Source organism: Sturnus vulgaris, chromosome 1, assembly GCF_052056855.1.
Source record: "Sturnus vulgaris isolate bStuVul1 chromosome 1, bStuVul1.hap1, whole genome shotgun sequence".
Classification (NCBI taxonomy): Eukaryota; Metazoa; Chordata; class Aves; order Passeriformes; family Sturnidae; genus Sturnus; species Sturnus vulgaris.
The window spans coordinates 5,155,043-5,178,281 of record NC_142243.1 but is presented as its reverse complement, the minus strand read 5'-3'; the positions used below and the strand labels follow the sequence as shown (position 1 = coordinate 5,178,281).

The window sequence follows — 23,239 nt, the reverse complement described above, 5'->3', positions numbered from 1 at the left end:
CTGTATCTACTGAAAATTCTCATCCATTTAAAAACCCAGACCCCCAATATCTTTACCTTTATCCCTTCAAATCTTGACAAAGCTCGTAGAGGCCTAAGTGCTCTTAAAGTCCGGAGAGATTTCAGGCTGGTCCCAGAGGAACAAGGTGATGAATCTTCAGAAACAGAATTTATTCTCCAGGAAACAAAGGACAGCTGTGTTCATTGAATTGGAACTGGGATCATTAAATGGCATACAAAATTTTATTTTATTTACATTAGTAGACAATCCTAAGATGAAAGTTACAGTATATTTCACCACTAAGTCAAATTAAGAAAATACACATTCAAAGTTATTACAATGTAATTTTACTTCATTCTTTACTAACATATGAAAAAAATTAATTCTAATTTCATTTATTTTTAAAGAGTTCATATCATTCTGTTTAATACTAGTATAACAATCAAGTTGGTAACTATGATGCTTCCATGCACTACCAGAGTAGAAAGTTTTATTCAAATAAAATGCTCCCATTTTTACACAGTTATTCTCTTAAGTTTATACAGGAATTTGTTATCATAACTGAGGATGGGGATGTAGAAACAAATTTTTAAAAAAAAAATATCTGGTTCATTTTAGCTATTTCTAGGAGAAAAACGACTACATTAAAAATAATTTCAATAATTAGGAATTTTTCTCTGTTCATGATTTGTCTCTTCTTTCCTATTTGAATTTGTTGCCTCATTGTTAAGCCATTGGATATTTCCATGCTTATCCTCTGTTTTGGACTGCTATTTACATTAGAAAACTGTAACTGCTCAAGTGTTCTTTACAAATAGTCATAATATTAAATCTTTCTGTTGAAATTTCCTAATACTTCACAGCTTTCAATGCTGACTCTCTCGAGTCTATCAAAAGCTACATTGATGCTACAAGTCAGCAGTTTAGATGTCCTTATTTTAAAATTCTTAACTTCAGAACAGTCCCAGTGTGATATTGAGAAGAAAAATATTTCATTTTTCTACACCAAGATGGTAACATTTAGCATTTTCTACATTCAGACCAAATACATATGTACTGAACACTGCACTTATCTCACTCTTGGTGATCCCAGCATTTCTCTTTAGGGCTGTGCACAGCAAAAGATACTTCCCTATGATTAATTCCCTGGGAAATCATTTTTCCAACCATGTTTTTCGACTGTCTTTGCCATCTAAATTTCTTCTCCTTCAAGGAAGGAATTACTTTCTTTTTTTCTGTTTCTAAATGTGAAAATCACAGGTTTGGTTTGGGTTGGAAGGAGCCTTTAAGATCATCTAGTCCAGAACTGTCAGTAGCTTCACATTTTCTACTATCTTAATAAACTTATATTAATTTTATTTCTGATCACTAATTGAACACTCTCTCTTCAATTGAAAAGATTTTTAGAGCCATCATGGTCCTCGATGATGGTGATACCTAATAAAATTTTCTTCAGTAACTTCTTGATTATTGCTGACAATTTCCATTTAAAGTCCTAAAGCCTCTTTTGGATTGAAGGTTTTTCAGCTTTTGGAAACTGTCTTTAACATTTGTATTAATTCATAATCAGAATTTACAGGTAGTTCTCTAGATAGAAAATATCAAAAATTAAAATGTATGACAAGCTGAGTATAATACTTACACATACAATGATGAAGTCTAGCAAACACCAAGAATTTGTGAAATAACTGTGCAAACCAAAAGCCATCCATTTCAGAAGCATCTCCATTAAAAAGGTGTAGGTAAATATCTTATCAGCATAATCTAGGATAATTTTCACTTTTTGCCTCTTCTGCAGGTGAATATCTTCAAATGCCTGGAATTTCGGGATTCAGTTTTAAAACAGGTCAATAGTTCTATGGAAGATTATTTTTTAATTGCACAAGAATACACAGTTTGGCTTATTATAATCATTTCATATTAAATTATCAGCAACCATCACTTATTTTCATACTTAAAAGTAAAAAACTAAATTTTAAAATAGGTACAATCTCATTTTCACATTGAAAAATCTCATCATTCAGGTTTTTATGTTCAACACTTGAAAAAATGAAGTGATGAGGGTCTGTTGGGGCTAAAAAATTTTGGCTTCCCAAGGTAGTTGATAATTTTGAAGGCATCAGTCTAAAATTCGTCACAAAAAAGCCTGAATTGAAAACATTAATCAGTGTCTGTCAGAATCTGACCTTCCAAATGAGTCATCTTGAGTCATCCTGCAGGGTTGTAATACAGACATGGAAAAATGTGACAAATACCTCATCTGGAACTGCTCATTCCTGAAGATGCATGTGTTTTCACCTAAACCTTAACCTCGAGGTTTTAGGAAAATTGCTGTCATTCACATCAGTGTTTGCTCATGTTTAAACTATTTGCTGCCTTGCTCGTTTACTTTAATGTTTTTTATATTTCCAATCTATTCCAAATTCCTTTTAACAGCTTGCATTATTTCCTGAGCCTTTGGCAATGTCTGTAATTTTCCCTTCATCCAATTCTCCCCTGCTTTTCTGAGCATTCTTTCCGTGGTCATCATCTCATTTAATTTCACTTCAAGCCATGGACATATGTCATGGTCTGGTGCTCATTCATACTCAGTCAGAAAATGTCATATCAGTAAACTTTATAAACAAGTAAAAAAATGAGCAAGTCCATTTTTGCAAGAGGACAAGTGTATCTTAGAAGTGGGAAAGTTCTCAACACTGTAAAACATCTCTGATGACCAGAAGTCATTATTGTTTTGTCATTTTGCACCTGTCTACCAACTAACTTTTTGTTCAACAGGACATTAAAAATAACTCAGTTTCCTTCTTTACTTCAGTTTGGTTCCCCATGAACTCAGAGGAGTCCTCAGTGGAATCCCAGGGAGCTCCCCTGGAGGTTTTGTCAGGAGAATTTTAAAGCAGACAGCTCAAATCTACAGTTCAGGGAACAAGCTGAATGTAATGCACACAGAACTGACTTTAGTTGGAAATTCTGACATCTACCACATAGATCACCTTCAGACTATTTTGTTATGTTCCTTGTGCATTACACAGCATTTTACTTAACATGTTACTTTCAGTAGACAGTGAATATACTTTCAAATAAATTAATTCTTCCCTTATTCTTCAGTAGAAATGGGTACAAACAGAGTAGCAATGAAAGATTACCTCACCTACCAATTTACAGCCACCTTCACTTTTAGCTTCTGATCATGTTTGGATGATTTTCAATCCACATTTTTACAGAGTAGTTAGTTTGCTTTACAAATTTAGAAGGGCTATTATTTTTTTCTAGTTTTCCTAAGTAATTTCAGACTGGTTTAGCCTTGTAATTAACACAAAAGTGTAAGGGACTATGTTCAATGAAGAACTATGACTCCATGTATTTAAATACATCTATTTAAATATCTTATCCAAGTGGAGGAAAGCATTATAACTTCTAAGGGTTACATTTATTGCACTCTTCTCTCTCCCTGGGTAAGGGAATGTTATAGTAGAAGAAATCAATTCAACACTATTTCTTTACTGACAACAATTAATTCAAAAGTGGAGAAATTAAAAGAAATTTACCAGTGCTGCGCTGCTCAATACAATCATAAAAACCATAAAATATTCAAAGCCACTGTGGTTAACGATTCTGTAGCAGGTTTTTCTAAAGTTCCACCAAGTTCTGCCTGAAAACTTTGTGATATCCACTACACAACATGGGAAACACTCAACACAACCTGAAAAGAGAGAGAACAGCATATTGCTTCAATGGAAAATGTTGAGATACGGATTTAAAAAGTATAAAACATCTAAAGAAGGTTTTTACATATTACAGGAAGAATGTGATTTTTTTATCTATGAGGTGATGCTATTGTTGAAATGATCTGAAGCTAAAGAAAAGACAGAATTTTTATGTTAATAAAGCAACACATACATGGAATAACAGACATCTTTTTGTGTCCTTCTGCAGAAAGGCCTGTGGGCACAAAAGCTTTTACTTCTATCTAAAAATGTATTTATTTTCTGCATTTTTTTCTCTTTTTTATTTTAAAAAGAGACATTACCTTACTAGCAGGTCATTAAACTATTATATTTACTGATTATTTCACTTTATTGCACTGCAGAGACATTACATCTGGACACTTGTTCACTGCCCTGTGCCAGAAACACTCTTCAGTAATCTTTAAAGGCAGCAGGATTGAACCATGAGAGTCAATAGAGTCTAAGGAGAAGTTCAGGTGATCAGAGGCAGACATCCACACTGGGCTGAGCAGGCAAACAATTCCTGATAATCTGGACATGCTCCAAATGGATATTTTTGAACACTGGTTCATTTGGCATTAGTGCAATACACAAAAAAAAAAAAAAAAATAAAATAAAGATTCCTACATTCTACAAAGCAGTCCTTAGGCAGCTTTGAGTTTTTAGTCTGGGAAAGGATCTCTAGAAGAGCAACTGGATCCACAGTGCTGGTTTCAGAAAAGCTACGAACAGCATGGTATTTCTGCAGAGGAGAAGGAGCAAGAAAAGAATTTGTTTGCTTTTCATTAATATGGTTAACAAACCTAAAATAAATGAGAATGATCATCTCCTCTCCCTCCCCAAAAGAAATATGCAGTGTATAAATTATCTTAATGTTGCTGAACTACCAAAATAAGTTGTAAATAATAGGACAGGAAAAGCCAATCCCTACCTTTTTGTTTTCATCACGTTATTTTAAGAATTTTCTTGGTTTCTTTTAGTCATCTACCGTTGACTTGCAGGAAGGGAAATGTTTAGAAAAGATTATATTATGCTACAGTTTTAGAGAATTTCTGATTTCTTCAGGCCAATCCATTTTTAGAGATACAAATCATGTCTCAAAAGGCTTGAAGAGGGAAAAGCCCAGCATATTCTACAAAATGATAAAGCTTATAATTACCTCTTTTTGCTCATTCTTTGGGTGTGTTACTGTGAAAATATTTAGAGTTTCAGAAGTCCCAGAACTCTGATTGAAACTCCTTGAATTCTGCCACTGTTCTCTGCGTCCTAATTCGTCTTCCTGCATGAAATTATGCAAAACAGTTGATTTTCCACTTATTTTTTTTTCCTGACAGTCATTCTTGAAAAGTAAAGTTATTTAACAGAATGCAAAAACATCCACAAAGTTTAGACTCATATAATCACAGAATGATTTGTGTGTTTGGTTTGGAAGGGGCCTTAAAGATCATATAGTTTCAAACCTATTGCCACGAGCAGAGAATCTTTCACTAGCAAGTTTTTCTTTTTATAGATCATTAAATGATTTTCCTAAAGAATGATGCTTCCAGTTATAGGCAGAAGATCTATGTGATCAGAATCAGTCCTCAGTCCTCTTGATATTTCAAATTCCAAGAAATACCAGGTTCCACTGCAGCAGGGAATGAATTTCTGATATGAAATGTTTATGGACAAGATATCTGAAATAGCCATAGATGATTCCAAGGTGATCAGCAATTTTTGCTTCTTTGAGAATTTGTCCAAAGATATTGCACTGATAATATCTCCTAATATGACCAAAACCATACAAAATGGATCCTAGCAGTCCACCTAGATACTAACTGTGTGCTAATCCATCCAAAAAGAGATCCCTCCAACCCTAACAATTCTGTGATTCCATGAAAAGAGTTCCTACAGTTCCTGTGCCATATTTGACAATCCCATGTGGATGTGACAGACACCTGAAAAATCTCCAATATCCCTAAATGCCTCTGTACAGCTGTCATGGCAGTAAAAATGTCTCACTCACATGCAGAAAGACTTGAGCTTTATCCTGCCCAACACAACAAAATCAAGAGATATAAAGGGGAGTGAACAGCTGATTAAAAAAATAAAACAAAAAATACTAAGAATTTATTTTTTATGGTGTAGCTTTTGTTTACATTCCCTTTGGAATGCAACTGAGAAGGAACACATGAGGCCTGCCTTCCAAAAAACCCAGGTGAAAGGCAAAGGATACAAAAAGAAAAAAATGTCTGTCTTGATTGAAATTTGTTTATCCATTGACAGGAATAAAATGAAGCAAAACAGTCAAAAGCAGAATTTTGGAGGAGAATGATGAAAAAGTGAATATTCAACATATCATTGAATAACCAAGACTATTGTTTTGCCCTTGTACTAGACGAACAAAGAAAGTAAAATTGCAGAAATGACAGGAAGGAAAATGTTTACTGTTGAGTCTTTGAGATTGCATTTAAAGATGCAAGTCACAATAATTTTTCAAATCTCAATATTCCTTACCTGTTTTCTGTATTCTACAGCTGTGTGCAAAATGTGCCCATCATCACCTTTGTTGGTGTAAGCCTCTGCTGCTGTAATGGGAACACAGGTACTGTGGCTGGTCAAAATTCCTTCATATTTCCTTGCAAGTGAGGAGCTCTCTTCCATGTGGCAACGCTCTATGTCAAAGCAGCTGTTGTCTATCTGCTTTCTGACATCTGTCATGGCATAATTAGTAATCTCTATGCCTTTTCCAGAAACTTCTGCCACAGTCTTCTTTTTGTCTCTTCTTCTGAGGCTTCCTCTCATTCTTTTGCAGCAGTGATCCCAAATTCTGTCTTTCACAGCCTTCAGGCCCTTGTGAATCTGTGCAATGGCAACCTGGTATTTCGTGCCTTCTCCAGGCTCCTCTTCTCCCTTTGGGCTGCCATTGTTGAATGAACTCAGCAGCAAAGCAATGAACAGGTTGAGCACCTTAAAATAAAGTAAGTTGGAGACACTATTGCTAACAGAGACCCTCAAACTTGATTTCATTAACCACTGCAATGAAATTATTTGCTATAATGCTGGAATACTGTTATAGCATGATATTGCTCCTTCTGGAAGGAATAGCAGCAGAAAAAAAGGAGAGAAGTGAGAGTCTGGGTATATCAAATACATTTTTACATGCTTTGATATCCATAGTGTATGAGGAGGCAGACATGGAGAAAAACAGCAGGCAAAGATGAATTTTAATTACATCACCATCAAAAAGGATCTGGTATAGACCAACAAACCAAGCAGATGAAAAACATGTTGTCTTCCAGTAAATTTACATTAGATCTAGTATTAAACCAAAAATCTGGGTTCTGTAAACTTTTGATAACATAAGGGCAATGTGTTAAGCATTTAAAGCACTCAGCTGTTTGGTTATTTGGTCCCATCAACACAAAAGATGAAGACATCTGACACCAAATTATGATAAGCTCTGCACTTCTATACTCTGGCTAGAAGGAATAATTTTATTTTGCTTCTGTGTCTTGCAAGAGAAAAAGAAAGAAAGAGGAAAAGGGAGACAGAACAAAACCTTATGTCAAGTGACACCCAGAAAGAGAATAAAGTGAATACTTTTCAAACAGTAAAGTTTGCCTCCAAAGCAAAAAGTAACTGAATGCATTCAGTAGGGATTGAAAATTGACTTGAAACTCACCACCAGGTTTCCTAAAACCAGGACGAGCAAGAAAATGATGAGACATTTCTTTTTTCCAGCCACTTCCATGCATTCCCACATAGTTTCAATCCATTCTCCACATAATATTCGGAATATAATCAGGACTGAATGACTAAAATCTATCATATGCCAGCGTAATTTGCCACTGGAGCTTATTTTACAGGATTCTGCAGCATAATCACTGCCCAAAATCTGCATTCCTACTACAGCAAAAATAAATACTGTGATTGCCAAAACCAGAGTGAGGTTACTCAGTGCACCAAATGAGTGTAGAATTATTTTCATAAGAGTATTTAAGGCTGGCCAGGACTTTGCCAATTTGAAGATCCTGAGCTGTAAATAAAACACAAGGAAATAAAACAATTAAAAACAGCCTAGACAGCACAGCACACATGAAAGCCAGACCCTGCATTTACCATGTCATTACTGCAGTAATATCACTGTTTTTTCCCCAAAGAGAGCACTTTAATTATTTTGATGTCATTAAAGTCACTCCAGTTAAAACCTCATGCTCAGTTAAAACCTCATGCTATCTTACTACTTAACAATAAAGAAAATAGATTTAACATACTCATCAGTAAAACAACATGAGGGTATTTCACTATACAACACAAGTACTTTTAATTTTTTTTTTTTATAAATAATTACCAGCCTGAAAGGTGACAGATTTGTTCCAAAGCTCGCTAGGCCAATTAAAACAACCACGCTATCAAAAACATTCCACTTTCGCTGGAAATAGTAGTAAGGATCTAGAGCAATGATTTTCAAGATCATTTCTACAGTAAAAATCAGGGTGAAAACCTGGAAAGACAAAAATGAAATCCAGAAAAAAAGTCACTGAAAAAGTCTGTCTCCTTAAGGGAGTGTCCCAGTACAAATACAGGGTTATAACTCCATTTTCACCCTACAGAAATCTAACTTACCTGATCACTTAGAGAAATCAGTTTTTGGTAATCTGGGTCCATGCCAGGGTACTCCATAGCCAGGAATAAGGTGTTCAAGATAATGCAAACCATGATTAAGAGATCAACAAATGGATTCAAAATTACCAATTTCATCTTCTTTTTGACTGCTCTCCAGAATGGACAACAATTCCAAATGAGATACTTTTGAGGGAAATTTTTCCAAAATGTAGGACAGTTCAGTTTTTTGTCTGGTGGCAGACAAAGAGGGAAAGTGATATATGAATAATCCTTTGTAGAATATCACAGAATGAAGAAAAAGACATTCATTGACAAGATTGAAAAGTCAATCTCACATGAGCAGAATAGCAGCATTGAAAAATATTGTTTAGCTAGTTCTGCACAAACTAATCACAGACTAATAAAGGTCAGGCAAAATTTACCTTTGGTAATTGTGAGTTACATGAGATATGAGAATATTTGTTTTACTGAAATTTACATTTCGCAGCATAATTTCCCCTAGAGGCTTTTAAAATAATGCTGGTTTTGACAGTTTGATCTCTCAGGTCGAGTTACACAATCACCACAGGAAAAAGGAAAGAATGACTTACTTGAATTATCTGTAAGAATTGTGGCTGCACTCATTAACCTCTGTCTTCGGACAGGATCATTGATAGCATCCATGGACACCTCATAGGACAGCAGGATCTGCCTCTGGGGTTAGAAACACAGCAGAAGATAATATAACAAGGGAACATGAAGATAGAATAATTGCAATACAAATTGAAATACGAAAATTCTATCCAGCATGAGATAAATATGCCTTTTTAAATGCACATTATAGTGGAGCTTTAACTTGCCAAAAGAACTTAGAACAAAACAAAACGAAACAAAACAAAAAAAAAACCCCAAAAAACAATATCAGATCTTTGAAGACAAAGGACATTTCATCAAAAACAGTACAATTTTTCAAGAATACTTTTTTCTGAAAGTATTTAAATTGCAATTAAATGCCATTATAAAGAAGTACAGAAACATTAACAGGGGGCATGGGAAAAGAATCAATCTGTCTTTCCAGTGAAAGATAAAAACAAAACAAAAAGAACACTGACCATCAGCTTGAATAAACTACTGGCTATTTAACTATGAATTACTGATTATTAATAGATAATCATGTATTAATGTGAAAAATAGTCACATAGTTAATATAAATTATTGGAGTTTTAGCCCTATTAAGCCTATCAAGATCTAAGTAATATTGAATTGCCTAAAACCTGGAATGGGAGTAATTTTGTTTTCATTAGAGCTACCAGGTGACAAGGAACCTGACAGACTGGGAGTGGATAGATTGACCACATCACAGTGCACTGTACCTTAATATTCCCTCTCAGCACAACTGGATTTGCATATTTTTCTTTTTTGGGAAGGATAAATGAATAAAAATATATCATAATGTTACCTCAAACTCTTATGTTATTAATATACTCTGTAAAACTGTTATACAGGGAATGAAACTGATATACTTGGCCTTAAAGGCTTAATAATAATTATTTCTCTTTGTCACCCTGATATTTTAATATCAGATATTTTAACGAAAATCTAAACAAAACTTAGCGATAGAACTATCAGAGAACAGACTTATAAAATGAATTTATAATAAAGTGCTAAAATGCTCATTTTCTCATTTTCTCCTCCTCTCCTTTTTTTTTTTTTTTCTGAATCCAAAAGGATCAACTAGACTATTCTAATCATGGCCAGTGCAAGTCATCCTTTCATTCTTTTCTCTAAGATTTGGTTTCTCAGAAAACAGAAACCCAGAATAGTTTGTGTGGCAGCCTGACTAAAGTTCTCAGTCTTCTTGTTGAAATTCACAGCTGTCAAGGAACCCTCAGAGTTGTGTTTTTGGAAAGGACAGGGACATTCACCTGCCCTGAACTCGTTACTGCTCTCATTGATCTTCAGCTGAAGGAAATAACTGGAGGTGAGAAGTCCTCTGACAAAGTGAGATTTAAAATAGGGATGTGCACTGCAGAAATAATGGTCATAAACTCATTCTGTCCTACCAAAAAGCTTCTACCCAATATGGTTTTTTCTTTGACTTAGCACCTTTAGCCTCTTCTTATGATGAAAGAAGAGAGGACATTGTTTGAGGAGTCCTCAGCTGCAGCAGAACTTATACTACCAGCAGTTGTCAGAACATGGAATATACTGCCATGTTTATTGCAGATTATATTTCTTTGACTAAAGGTAAAAATCTACATTGGAGCAGCTCACAGTGCTTAGATCATGATTTAGGTTTTCCTAGAGATATGCAGAACTTTGTCATTCCCTGGACACAGAGAGGGGAAGGGACCTTGGAAAGGTCTGAGGATGTTATTTCTGAGATATAAAAATCCAGATTACATCTGGCATCCATCTGTGAGACTTTGTAGCCTTGCAAAAGCAAGGTCTAGAAAATAATCCAAATTTATCTCCTGTCTCATACATCTCCTGCAACATAATCACCATCTTAGAAGAAAAAAGTTAAATAGGAATAGTCAGCCATAAAAAAAGATTTTTATACTTACAGAAGATAAGACACCTATTATGAAAAGACTTTTTTTTCTGAATAGGTACAATAAAACACTACCATGGGCTGTGACACAGCACTTCCTTTAAGTGCAGCAAAACCAAACTAGGTCACAAAATTGAATTATATTCTTAAGACAGCAGGGGAAACATTAATCACACTACAAGAAGCAAATGCTTTGCTAAAGGAGATGACAGGTGGCAGTTGCTGCCAAATGTGTGATTTTGATTCCTTCAGCTCCAATATATAATTTATTATAGCTAGGATTATGGACTTTAGAAGCAATTCTGACCACGATGACTGTCAGAATGAGAATTTAATAAATTTTATCTAGGATTATATGTCTGAGAAAGACTCTCCTTCAAGGATACTTTTCAAACAGATGGAAGTAGGAACATTATTTCTCTTTCTCTTAGCTCTGCTATGGGAAAATTTCCATTTTCAGTGAGATGTGTGGAACAATTCTGATGTGTTCTCTTAGAAGCAAAAGAGAATCTGTCATGAGATGAAATCAGTGTAAGGGCATCAGAAGCTTTCTTTTTAGATATTGTTGGAAATAATGAAGCAATATGGATAATTACCTGAAAATTATTTGAAAGATACAGTTCAATATTAAAATATCTAAATATAGGTATCTAAATGAAGATGTTTACAAAGAGACAGAGAAAGATTAAACTTGGGATGCTCTTTCAGAAGATACAGTATTTTGTCAGTGGCAAAGGTACTGTGGAAAAAAATCTCCAAAATTAAGCAAAGGAAGAATAAAAAGTCATAATAAAAGTTTCTTAATGGACTTAAAAATGAGTGGTCAGCAGAGAAGCAAGAAATCACTGCTGTAAACAAGATGTGAAACAATATGTGTGAGATTCAGCCTCATATTTAAATCTCCATGTTCAATTTACCCATGTGTGCAGTGCATTTAAAATCCCAGTATATGGCACACATATGTTTCTGATAAGTTTGGTTCCCATAAATAAATGTTTGTGAAGCCATTTGAGATGGTCAATTGAGACACTTGGTAGGTGAGACATGGCACATAACATCTGTGTCCATCCATAGAGGAGGTGAAAGCCAAGTAAGACACCAGAAAAGCTCTAATGCCACTAGGTATCAATTTGTGATCTAAAAAATTAAATCTCCACTCTGGGAGTTTAGAACCTAAAACACATGTACAAACCTAAAAACCTCAAAAAATTCTAACCCTGGAAACAATCCAGTTGCATAAATCTAGGAATTTAGCAACATTTGAGATTCTGTAATGTTTATGAGATATCCACAAAGTTCTGGAAGATATGCCACAGATAACAAAGATATCTGAAACATCCAACATATGCAAGAACACCTAACTGGTACCAGATCCTTAAAGTGAGGAAGTGAATCACACCCCTAAGATCAGAAATCTTCATACTGAACTAAACCCTATCCTAAATATTTAGGTCAGAGAATTAGCTGTCTGTAGAAAAGAATATTAATTTAAAAAAACCAAAATAGTTAGGTCTTTAGGGAAACTCTAAAACTTTAGAATTTTATGCATTTATTTCTGTAGCACAAACAGAAATCTCAGAGCACAGGTGAGTGATGTGCCATAAGTGTACCACTGACAGCCACTTCTGGCTTCCCTTTCAGGTGCAGGTAGTGCTGGCTCCCTCTGGTCTCAAAACCTCATCCTTGATTTGTCATATCACATGCAAACCTAATGAATGGAGTTTCTGTTCCAAATACTTACAAGCTTCTTGTGGCAGCGATCAGGCTGTGAACGAAATATTTGCTCCTCATTTTCCTGGTCATCTAAAATTAAGTTTTGCCTTGAAGTAGGTGTTTCCTTATTACTCTCTTTTCCTTTTGAATTTCTCAAGTCAGCAATTGATATTTCAGATCCAGCATGCAAGGCCTTACTGCCTTCTTCCATAGCCAACATCTGTAACAGGAAAAGTAAAACATCTGTCTGTTAATTCAAGGCAAACACCAGTGCCTGGACTAGGACCATATACATGTAATTATTATGCTATCTGAATTATTTGCACTGACAATTCCTAGGTTCCAAATGTTAAACTGCCATAAAAAAACAGAAGTACAAAATGTTATTCACAATTCTGAAAGACAAAGTAGGGTTACCTGTGAGCTACTGTAATTAAAGTCAGCCCTTGTCACTTTAAATATTGTACTTTGTGTCTGATTTACAAAGTATTATGGCTTGTCCTTTTACTTTCCCTTTCTTGCTTTGAAAAGGACCTTGAATCCAAGACAGCAGAAGACTAAGGGCTCAAACTAAATCCTAAAATGTTAAATTTTCCTAAATCTTAATCCTGTTGAAAGAAAAATAGAAGAAAGAAAAAAGAAAAACTGAAGGAAGAAAAGTGTAAGCAAAGCCTGGCAAGGTGGATTGTCGGGCATTACAGAGCTGTCAACAACTGTAGAGGAGGAACTTGGTAAAATGGTGATGCCTTACACTTTAATTATGAAATTTGATAGTTGCTAGAGAATATTTGTTTGTCCTCTTAAAGTCTGACTTTTCTGACTGCTAGCAGTAAATCAGTGATATCTTTTATTTAAGGTAGAAGATAAAATGTTTCCACTCATGCTTCCTTCCTGCAGTAAGATCAGGAAGGGATACCCAGACAAAGAAATTTTTGGACACAGGAATAATGGTACTGTACAAGAACAGGATAAACTATGGAGTTCAGGACTCATCAATACTATGAAAGTTACTTTCTTATCAAAAAGCCATTCCTATATAATGTCAGGTCTGCAAGTCTTAAAACTTAGTATGTTTTAACTTGGATTCATGATGGTTTTTTGTATCACAAGAATGTTTATGCATTTAAACATACATATACATACATATATGCATTTTTAAAGACATAAAGAGAAATCAAGAGTCAGAAAGTATTGCAAGAGGCCCATGTTTAATTCAAAACATTATTTCCATAAATCACAAACAGAAGAAAACAAAAGGAACTACAGATTATACATGATAATTCACAAACCTGCTCCTTCTCTATAATTTGTTTGGCATCCTGAAGCAGTTTTTCCTTTGCCTCTGTTTCAGCACGAGTAGCTCTGTTTTCCTCTTCATATGCCATAGTTACCACAGCCAAGATCAGATTGAAGAGATAAAATGAGCAGAAGAAGATGACTGCCATAAAAAAAAAGACAGAGGACACTCCAGATGTACGGATAGTCTGTGAGGAAAAAGTAAAGGTGGTCATAAATTCTTAACAAACTAACATTTACAAAGCAATTTCAAAATAACTCTAAACAATTTATTTTTCTGTGCAATACAAAAGGTTAATGTACTGCAGTGTTTTCAGTGAACAACAGTAGGATCTGTTTCTGGTCTAAGTTATACATAAAAATGTCACGTACTGTAGAAAAGAATTTTAAAATCCCATTCTTAAAATCAAATCGAATATCTTTCAGCAAATTAGGCAAATGATCATCAGAGTTTAAGTTATGAGAAGACAACTTCATCTGTAAAGACTTAAACAGGTGATTGTGGAAGAAATTGATGAAACTCAGTAATAAAGATGAAAGCTAGGATTATCTATACAGTCATGAAGGATGTTTTAATTACAGAATCAGAGGCAATATTTCGACTGATTATCTAATTCTTAATTTTTCTTAAATGGTAGCAGAGGAGATGGTTCAAAATTAAGCTCTGAGACATTAAAAACTAAAAATCACATGGCCTTCAAATGGCAAAAGATGTTGCATCCATTTAAAAAAGTCTCAGTTAATAAAGGCTGATGGGGAAAAGAATTAAAATGGACCAATATGAAAGGTACAGAAAGGCAGAGAGTATTGTTCCTCTCTGACAAAGGCACTGTATAGATGTAAGGGATACACGCAGTTCTCTACAGTTATTTTTATATAATTTTTTTCAAAAAACCCACAGAATTAAGAAGTCACATTCAACTCTCAGAATCAAAACATAAGGGCTCCAATTTTTTTCGAACCATGTAGTCCCAAATAAAAGTGTGCATGTTGAGCCAAAAGGTTTGGTGAGGAGTCAACATTAAAAGGAAGACAGAGAATTGACAAATCCTCACATTCCCTGCAGTAGCAGGGAGCTCCCTGGCTGGATTTGCTCCATATCCCAATCCTTGGGTGCTTACACATAAATATTTAACTCTTATTTAGCTTTTACCCACTGACCTGAGCCTGTTCTCCAACAAAACTATGAACATTCACAGCAGGGATTGCTCCCATCCAGTGTCACTTGCAAAAGGTGACAGCTCAGCCACTTGACTCTACTTCCTTAATATTTAACAATGATTTTAAAAAAAAATGGTGCCAGTAATGTTAAAACCAATATAGACTTTTGTAGTGGACATATCTAAAGTCATCCCAGCAGGTCAAAAAGCACCCACTTGTCTGTAGAGACGCTCCCAGTAGTCCTGGGTCATCAGACGGAACACAGAGAGGAAGGCCCAGCCAAAATGGTCAAAACTTGTGTAGCCAAAGTCAGGATTGCTCCCAATCTTCTCACAGGTGTAGTTTTCTGGACACTCTGTACTAACCACAAAAGAAATGTTAAACAACACTTATGTGGAGATTCAACTGAACCTGAAAGCATCCAATACATAGTGACAAATAAAGATTTGTTCAGTTTCTCTGAAATGAGGTTTCATTATTCCCCAAAATATTCCTGCCAGAAGGGCTGATTCATATCTGAGCATCCCAGAGATCCATTTGCTAGTAAAGAAAACTAGACAGACACCTTAGTTTGGGACTATACAAAAACTCTCAGTGATTTAGGATATATCCAAACAAATATACAGAGAGGGGAAAAATGGGAATTCCTTTACTTTTAAATAATTCACGAAGATGAGGAGAGGAGAATTTATTGATATCTAAAAAGTCTTTAGTAATCTGTTCCCCTTCTCATTTATATCATTTTACCTTACCATTATACTCCCAGTGGTTAGCAATAAAATACATATAAAATTGGCTGCATCCTTGTCCTTCAATCTTTTTCTGGTATGAAATATCTGTTTTTTAATTCAATAACACACCCATTGATTCATTTCCTCCTCCTGAAAAATCATCACCATTCCTTTAGACCAAAAATAAAACCACAGTTCATCTGAAGGAAAAAAATAAGAAATTACTAAAACTGCTTTGTTCACTTACTTCAGTTCTCCACTGTACCCACAGAGCAATATTTCAGAAGAGTCTTCCAATCTGTAGCAGAGCTCTAATGAAAAAAAAAAATCAAGGAATCATAAAATCAGAATTTTTCAGTTTCTACAGCTTTCTGACAGTAAACCAAACATTACTGCACTTTATAAGCACTCTGATGGATCAAACCTCTGTGAAAGATCCTTTCCCAAAGATCAAAGATCCCAAGCTCCAATGCCAAAGGCCATACAGAACTGATTCTTAGCAGACCTGTCTCTCTGACAATTTAAAATAAATAGTAACAATTTGCTGCAGAACAATGTAAGATTTTATTTTTTCTTTGGTAAAAATAAGAATCTCTTTGAGAAGTAGACAAAATCCATGAAATACAGAGTAAATGATGGAAAAAATCATTCTCTGCACAGTATCCCTAAAATCAGGATCCCTGTGCAATGCACAGACAAAGAAGAAAATGCTTATAGAAAACTCAGTCACTTCTATCCCACAGACTGCTGATCTTTCTCCAAATCCAAGATTCGCTAATCTCATTTTCAGTTGTCCCAGATAACTACTACTACTACTTGTGCAAATGGAAGGACAAACATTCTTGGCAGAAATACATGCAACTATATTTTAACATCTCTGTGAAAAATGAATACATACACAGGAAGATACACAGATTATGTAAAGGGACAAATGAAACACATTTACCTTCATCACTTGGTACATATATCTTGGGATCCTTACATAAGGAGTCATTGAACTGAGTGTTATTGAGGACACATTTGGATTTTAGATTGCCCATAAAAAGCTGGAGGCCTATTAGTGCAAATACACTCAAGCAAAATACAGTCAGGATCAACACATCCACAAGCTTCTTAACAGATTCGACAAGTGAATTCACAATGATTTTCAGACCTAGGAAAATAAGATCCAATAACACGGAAAGTAAGAAAAGGAATGCAAAGATATTCCTGTATGACAAGACACGACAGCTGCAAGTTTGTTAAAGACAAAGGAAAACTATTGATGTGTGGCTTTGACACCAAAATTAAACACCTTCAGTGTTTCATTCCTGCTGTAATTTCATAGCAAAATCAAAAATATATTTGCAATTACATGGAAATTGTAAAGTTAATATATATTATGATGGTGAGAGATATAGCAATTTATAGATTTTCAAGTGAATTTTTGCAATTGGAGTCTGAAATCGTTCTTTGGTACCCTAATTAAGGATATGACACAAAAGTATTGAATATCTGGATGGCATATGCAACATACTATTGAAAGTATTGCACACAATCCAGAGAGTGGCTGTGGTCAGTAAGGAAACAAATCAAAGTCTCTCAGATTGTGAAATCAGCATTCTGGGAAATAAACCAGAGAGGTAGAACATGAAATCAGAAATATGGTGGTTCAGATATATTATGTTAAGAGAACATATTACATACAATGGGCTGCTCCAGGGAGACAAATTAAAGAAACAAAGACACTGGGCTAAATAAAAATGCACATCATTGATGGGTTAAAAAAAATGTAGACTATAAATTTCCTTTTTTCCAAACAATTTGAAGGAAAGATGATTTTAAAAATTGTGTTAGAGTGCTACTGAGGGTGCAAAACAGTCACACCTTGGGATTTCTTGGGGGGGAGTCACAAAAAGTGACCAGAAAACTAGAAGGCAAGAACAGGAGTGGAATTAGAATTTGCATTCTGGTGAAGCAGAGAGAAAATCAGTAAGATGTGTTGTTCCTTACCTGGTATTACTGAAATTGCTTTCAAAGTCCTCAGTACTCTGAAAGTTCGAAGAACTGAAACATTGCCCACACTCTGAAATGCAGTAACATACCTGTAAAATTAACCCACACTCAAATGAATGACAAGGATGGAGCTTTGCAAACCATTTGCTTATGGAGCTGGATAAGATATATGCCTAAAATTAAGAATTAAGTCCATTTCTAGGCGTGGATATAAAGTAATGGGGCTTTGGAGCAATGCCTCTGAAAAGAAATACAGTAAGCTCCTACTTAGTGTGGATTTGTATGCTTTAACTTTGGAAGAGTTTATCCATTAAAATGTCAAATAAATATAAAACTGTCAGTGTCATAACCACACTCTTACACTGAGGCTTCTCTCATGAAAGTACATGTTGCAGCTATCTCAAAACAAAATTCACTCTTCAGGAGAAGGAAGTTGAGCAACAGTAGATTTATAATGTGTTTATTCTGTACCACATGTGCCTTTCTAATCTTTAACAGTCAGTGAAAACTTGAGGATTGCAACTCGTTTCAATTTTAACATTTCAACAATTAGAAAATGTCATCAAATCCAAAGCATTTTAAAGCATTGCATATTCTAACAGCAGTTTAACAGGCTACCCCAAATTTTCTAAGACTTCTTTCATGTCAGAAAGGACGTGAATTGTGACTCATCTCATGAAATGGTTGTAGCTTATAACAGAATTCCTTAAAAAATAAAATCTCAATAACAAAGTCAAAGACAACAACGGCTGGAAAGGCAACCTCCCCCTCAAAGCATGACTTTGTCAGCAGCAGATCAGAGCACATTGGATTTTGCCTAGTTTGTAGGATTGAATAATTATCAAGTACCTTAAACAATAATTAAACTTGAGTTAGCAGCTGAGCTAATTTCCAAATAGTTTTCTTTGCTGTACTATAAGACATGGAAAAAACAGGTGGAGGTACCATATTGTAAAGCTGAACACTAATTAATTAGGGGTGCAGGTAGGGAAAAAAGACCATAAATTAAATCTTTCATACAGCTATTGGATTGTCTTGTGATAGTTGTAATTAGCAGTAGCTATTTAGTGATAGATGCTGATGATTAATAATATTTAATCTCCTTAGCAGTTCATTATTACCCATAAGAATAATTCATATACATGAGATGTGTGTGATGAGACCTGTGAACATATACCTATTATTTACAAATGAGGAAAAACCTACATGCAGTGTTACAACCTACTCCCTTCTTTTTTATTCTGCCACCTGACAACTTCATTTGGCGCAATCACCTCTTGTCAAAACTCAAATATAGACTAAATTAAGAACAATCACACAGTTCTAAGATGAGCTTTTAATTTAGGTCTTACTTTAAAGCTTGTTTTTCTCTTTGCAGACATGCAAACTATGACCAAGCAGAGTTTAGCAGGGAGGATGCCAACAACTGAAAGGAATTTCAGCAACACCAAATGGTATTTTCTCTGTGTTTTTTTGTCCCCTGAGTGGAAAAAAATAACTGAGTTTTACTTACATTACAATAATAATACAAAAATCCAAGCAGTTCCATGGATCTCGAAGAAAAGTAAATTCATTCCAAACAAATCCTCTTGCTACTATTTTAATCAATATTTCAATAGTATATATGGCAGTGAAAACATGTCTGAGGAGGAAAATGTATATTAAAGTTATAGAAATAAAAATATTAATGAGACTGATACACATTCAGGCACATTTCTATCTTTTCTCTGATTTAGTTCCTGCATGGAGACAAATGTAGAAAATGTTAAGCAAAATAGGACAGGTTGCATTACTTTCAGAAGCATCATGGGGACAAGATGTCTTCCTGAATTTTAGTAAATTTTCCATGTAAATCTACAAACACAAACATTCACATAAGCATAAAATTCTATTTCTGGCTGAAGGATAGATTACATATTCTTAGGAAACATTTTTAAGACTGTGTTTATATTCTAAAGCAGGCTGGAAAATTTCAAAGCCTTACCATTCTGGCAGAACAATAACAACAAAGATGTATTTGAGCCTGTAAATTTTGCACATTTTATATATTTATTCTGACAAATACACTATAACTGAAAGAAATCCTACAGAAAATGAAGTTATCACCACGCTTACACCAAAATAATAGGAATTAAAAATACAGAACTTCTGAGGCTCCAGGCACATTTTCCAGATTTAATTCTGGAACATTAACTCCAGTTACACTGAATACAGTGCACAAGTACAAGGAAGCAAGACATTACAAGTAAATGACTTCCTAGTGGGAACAACTGACTTAGGAGAGTCACCAGTAAACAGAGGAAATAACAGAATGAATATTTATTCCTTTATAGCTTTTACATGAGGCAACTGTAACAGACATCCAGGTTATTGCTGTAGAATGAGAGATATTAAATTAAAATCCCACTGCAGTCTCTTGAAAAGATTTAATCCTCAAAAAGGAAAAATGGGCCAACCTCCTATGTTACACCAGATGGCAAAATTAGGCAAAACAAAAAAAAGGCCATATGGTGAGAGCTTCTAAGAAAAGGCACTGAAGCTTCACAAAAGACTGTGTGATATAATAACAATCCTCAGCCTTCCTCAGAGGTCTAGTCGAGAATTTTCAATCCCCAGAATTAGATCACCACGTTATTTAAAGTTTTCAGTCGTGCATAAAATAGTGAGCACATGGCCACGGAGGTACTCACTCAGTCCAGTAGGCTTCCACAAGGAGGTGAGGGATTGTCATAGCCATACAATTGAGTAACACAGTGCACGTAATAATGGCAAGAAACAACGTGAATAGTAAGTTAAGGAAAAAAACACTCTGTTATGAAAAGGAAGTTCATACAAGTCACTGATTTCCACACACAAAAACCACACAAACATTCAAATAATTCCTTTTCATTTGAATATGCCCAGAACTTTTCATGGGTCTTCCTAAGTAACTTATAACAGAATCACAAATTATCCCGGGCTGGAAGGGACCCACAAAGATCACTGAAATCCAATTCCCATCCTTGCACAGGACCAAGATCAAACCTTCTCAGCTGGGTAAAATTCTTGTTTTAAATATAAAAATGAATTATCTGCATGTGGAGAGGGTTTTGGAAGTTAGGAAACTAGTGGGACATAACATGTTTGACATGTTCAGACATGTTTACCTAAAAAGAGCTATTTCCACTAATTGATAATTCCAAATAAAAGCAGAAAAAGCAGAAACAGAGGAACAGAATGACAGAGAATGACACAGAATATTTTAAGATTCAAATCAGGGAAACCAATGAAAGGATATGAATGGATTAGAATTTGAATTGCTGCTTTTCTGACTGGATTAAAAGGACCAAATATAAACAAGGCAGGTGTGGCAGCAAACCGGAAAATAGTCCTCCTTTTATTTAGCACCATAAAAGTCTATTTAAAAAAAAAAAAAAAGGGATTAATTGCATATGAAACATTTAAATTAATTAGAAATTTCTCCAAAAATTGCATGTTCAATTTTTCAAGTGTGCATCTGGAGCTATATCTAACTGCAGTTAGGAGTACAGCTTTCCTTTATTCTTACTTGGGGCTGTGACCTGATTATACACATGTTGAAGGAAAGAGAGCAGCCCTACAGAAGCTCATTATTGCCTGAGAGGGAGAAGCCATAATGGGAATGAATATGAAGAGTAAGTAATCATATTCACTTGGTCAAAATAAGTAAATTACTACTCTGGGACTGTAACAATGGTCTTAATACCTTACTCTTGGACAGTTTTAGAGGTTATAAGAGATTATTTAGATACACAAGATACACATTGTGTAGCACTGCCAAAATCTTGGACAAAGCAAAAGTTTTAATTTTGAAATATCTCTATATTGTCATGTAACACTGTAAATTCCCTCTAAGTTACCTTAAGGTCCATGAAGCTCAGCACTTTTGCCATATAGTAAAAATGAAATCTCTTGAATTAATAACACAGCTTTCTAACTTTAATATAAATTTCTTCTACTCAATCAACCTTAGTTCCTCTTCATCAATAATATCACTTCGACTACTTTGAGAAAAAAAGTATCTGGAAGAGCAAAGTCTAAAGCATGTTCTGTGAAAAAATTATTACATTCCAATATCTTGCTGGCATACATTAAAACACCAACTAGGACTGGATGGAACCTTCTGCTCTTCAGATCAAGTCTTCCTTGACAGTAGTAATAAATTAATTTAAGAATTTAATTTAGAAGGGATTCCTAGAATATCTACTTTATATACTGCTACAGTCAGCATCACCAACCACTTTGGAATAGCATGGAGTATGTGCAGTGAGTCATAAAGTTACATAAAATTAATTTAAGACAATGAAAAAACATGGGTTTGCTACACAGAGTAGTGAAAGTATCTCAAATGTGCCTGTATTTGTAATTCTGTGAAAGCATTTGCAATTCCAGCATGACCAACTGTTGGACAGGCACTGTTTATACAACAGGCAGTTCAGCCCCACAGGCATCAGAGAAACTACTCTGGAAAACAAAGCATCACTAATCCCAGAATATATTTATTATTAAAGTGCACCAATCACATGTTTTCATAATTAATTTTGATTCTTAACTGGAACTTAAAATACCTCTTCATTCCATAATGCAGAGCATGCCTCAGAATTCCCACCCAAAAGTTGTCAATAATGTTCAAAAATCTGTCTACAGAACAATCAAACCCCAGCACCTCCTGGATAGAGCTTTTACTATCCCTTAAGAGTTCAACAGGCAAAAATAAATTTAAGAAAATGCTTTGGGAAGTTTTAACCTTGTGATCACTGTAGTATGGATCAAAATCCTCCAGGGGTTCCCCAACTAGTTCTGCAGGAATGTCCCCATACAGAGACGGCAACTTTTTGCAGGTTTTCAAGTCAAGCTGAGGAGTAAGTTTTTTTTCAGCTCCTTGGTCCTTTTTCTTCCCTTTAAGTTCAACTTTCTCCTTTTTTTTGTTGGCAATCCTTTCCTCGATTGCTGCCAAGGACTCAGGGGTGAATCGTCGAAAACTGTTAGTTTCTGATGACCAAAATGAGGCATCCATTTTTCCTTCTGATGGTTTGCTTCCAGTACTAGAGGTAACTTAAGAAAGAAAGCCCTTGACTATTAGAAAATACCAGAAATAACACACAGCTTTAATATCTATTGGATAGATGATTTTTTACTTCTCTGAAACTCCATGTCAAAATAGAATAAAATAGAGTGGAATATGAATAGACTATTTAAATTGAAATGAATCCACAATAAGCATCCAGCCCGACTGCCTGACCAGTTTAGGGCTGAGCATTGTAAGGCCTCGGGCACTGCCCAAGTGCCTCTAAGACACTGACAAGGCTGGGGCATCAACCATCCATCTAGGAAGCCTGTTCCAGTGTTTGACCACCCTTTTAGCAAAGAAATGCTTCCCAATGTCCCATGCAAACCCCCTGCAGTGTGGCTTAGGACCATTCCCACATGAGAAGAGCTCAGCACCTTATTTTCCA

General features: G+C 35.1%; 1 protein-coding gene across 1 annotated transcript in view; it reads right to left on the bottom strand.

Moving 5' to 3' along the window:
• LOC106851577 (sodium channel protein type 5 subunit alpha-like) overlaps window positions 1-22,800 on the bottom strand; it is a 30,909-nt gene extending 8,109 nt beyond the window's left edge. The window contains exons 1-19 of the mRNA XM_088155406.1: window positions 22,531-22,800; window positions 21,043-21,161; window positions 20,456-20,545; window positions 19,279-19,407; window positions 17,763-17,854; window positions 16,700-16,923; window positions 16,018-16,079; window positions 15,255-15,399; window positions 13,872-14,066; window positions 12,611-12,802; window positions 8,927-9,029; window positions 8,337-8,566; window positions 8,062-8,214; window positions 7,393-7,746; window positions 6,225-6,677; window positions 4,356-4,470; window positions 3,549-3,703; window positions 1,578-1,816; window positions 57-126 (exon numbers count right to left, since the gene is read on the bottom strand). Coding sequence (XP_088011532.1) covers window positions 57-126; window positions 1,578-1,816; window positions 3,549-3,703; window positions 4,356-4,470; window positions 6,225-6,677; window positions 7,393-7,746; window positions 8,062-8,214; window positions 8,337-8,566; window positions 8,927-9,029; window positions 12,611-12,802; window positions 13,872-14,066; window positions 15,255-15,399; window positions 16,018-16,079; window positions 16,700-16,923; window positions 17,763-17,854; window positions 19,279-19,407; window positions 20,456-20,545; window positions 21,043-21,161; window positions 22,531-22,800 — 3,390 coding nt within the window. The remainder of the gene's footprint in view (window positions 1-56; window positions 127-1,577; window positions 1,817-3,548; window positions 3,704-4,355; window positions 4,471-6,224; window positions 6,678-7,392; window positions 7,747-8,061; window positions 8,215-8,336; window positions 8,567-8,926; window positions 9,030-12,610; window positions 12,803-13,871; window positions 14,067-15,254; window positions 15,400-16,017; window positions 16,080-16,699; window positions 16,924-17,762; window positions 17,855-19,278; window positions 19,408-20,455; window positions 20,546-21,042; window positions 21,162-22,530) is intronic.
• Between the last annotated feature and the right edge of the window lie 439 nt (window positions 22,801-23,239).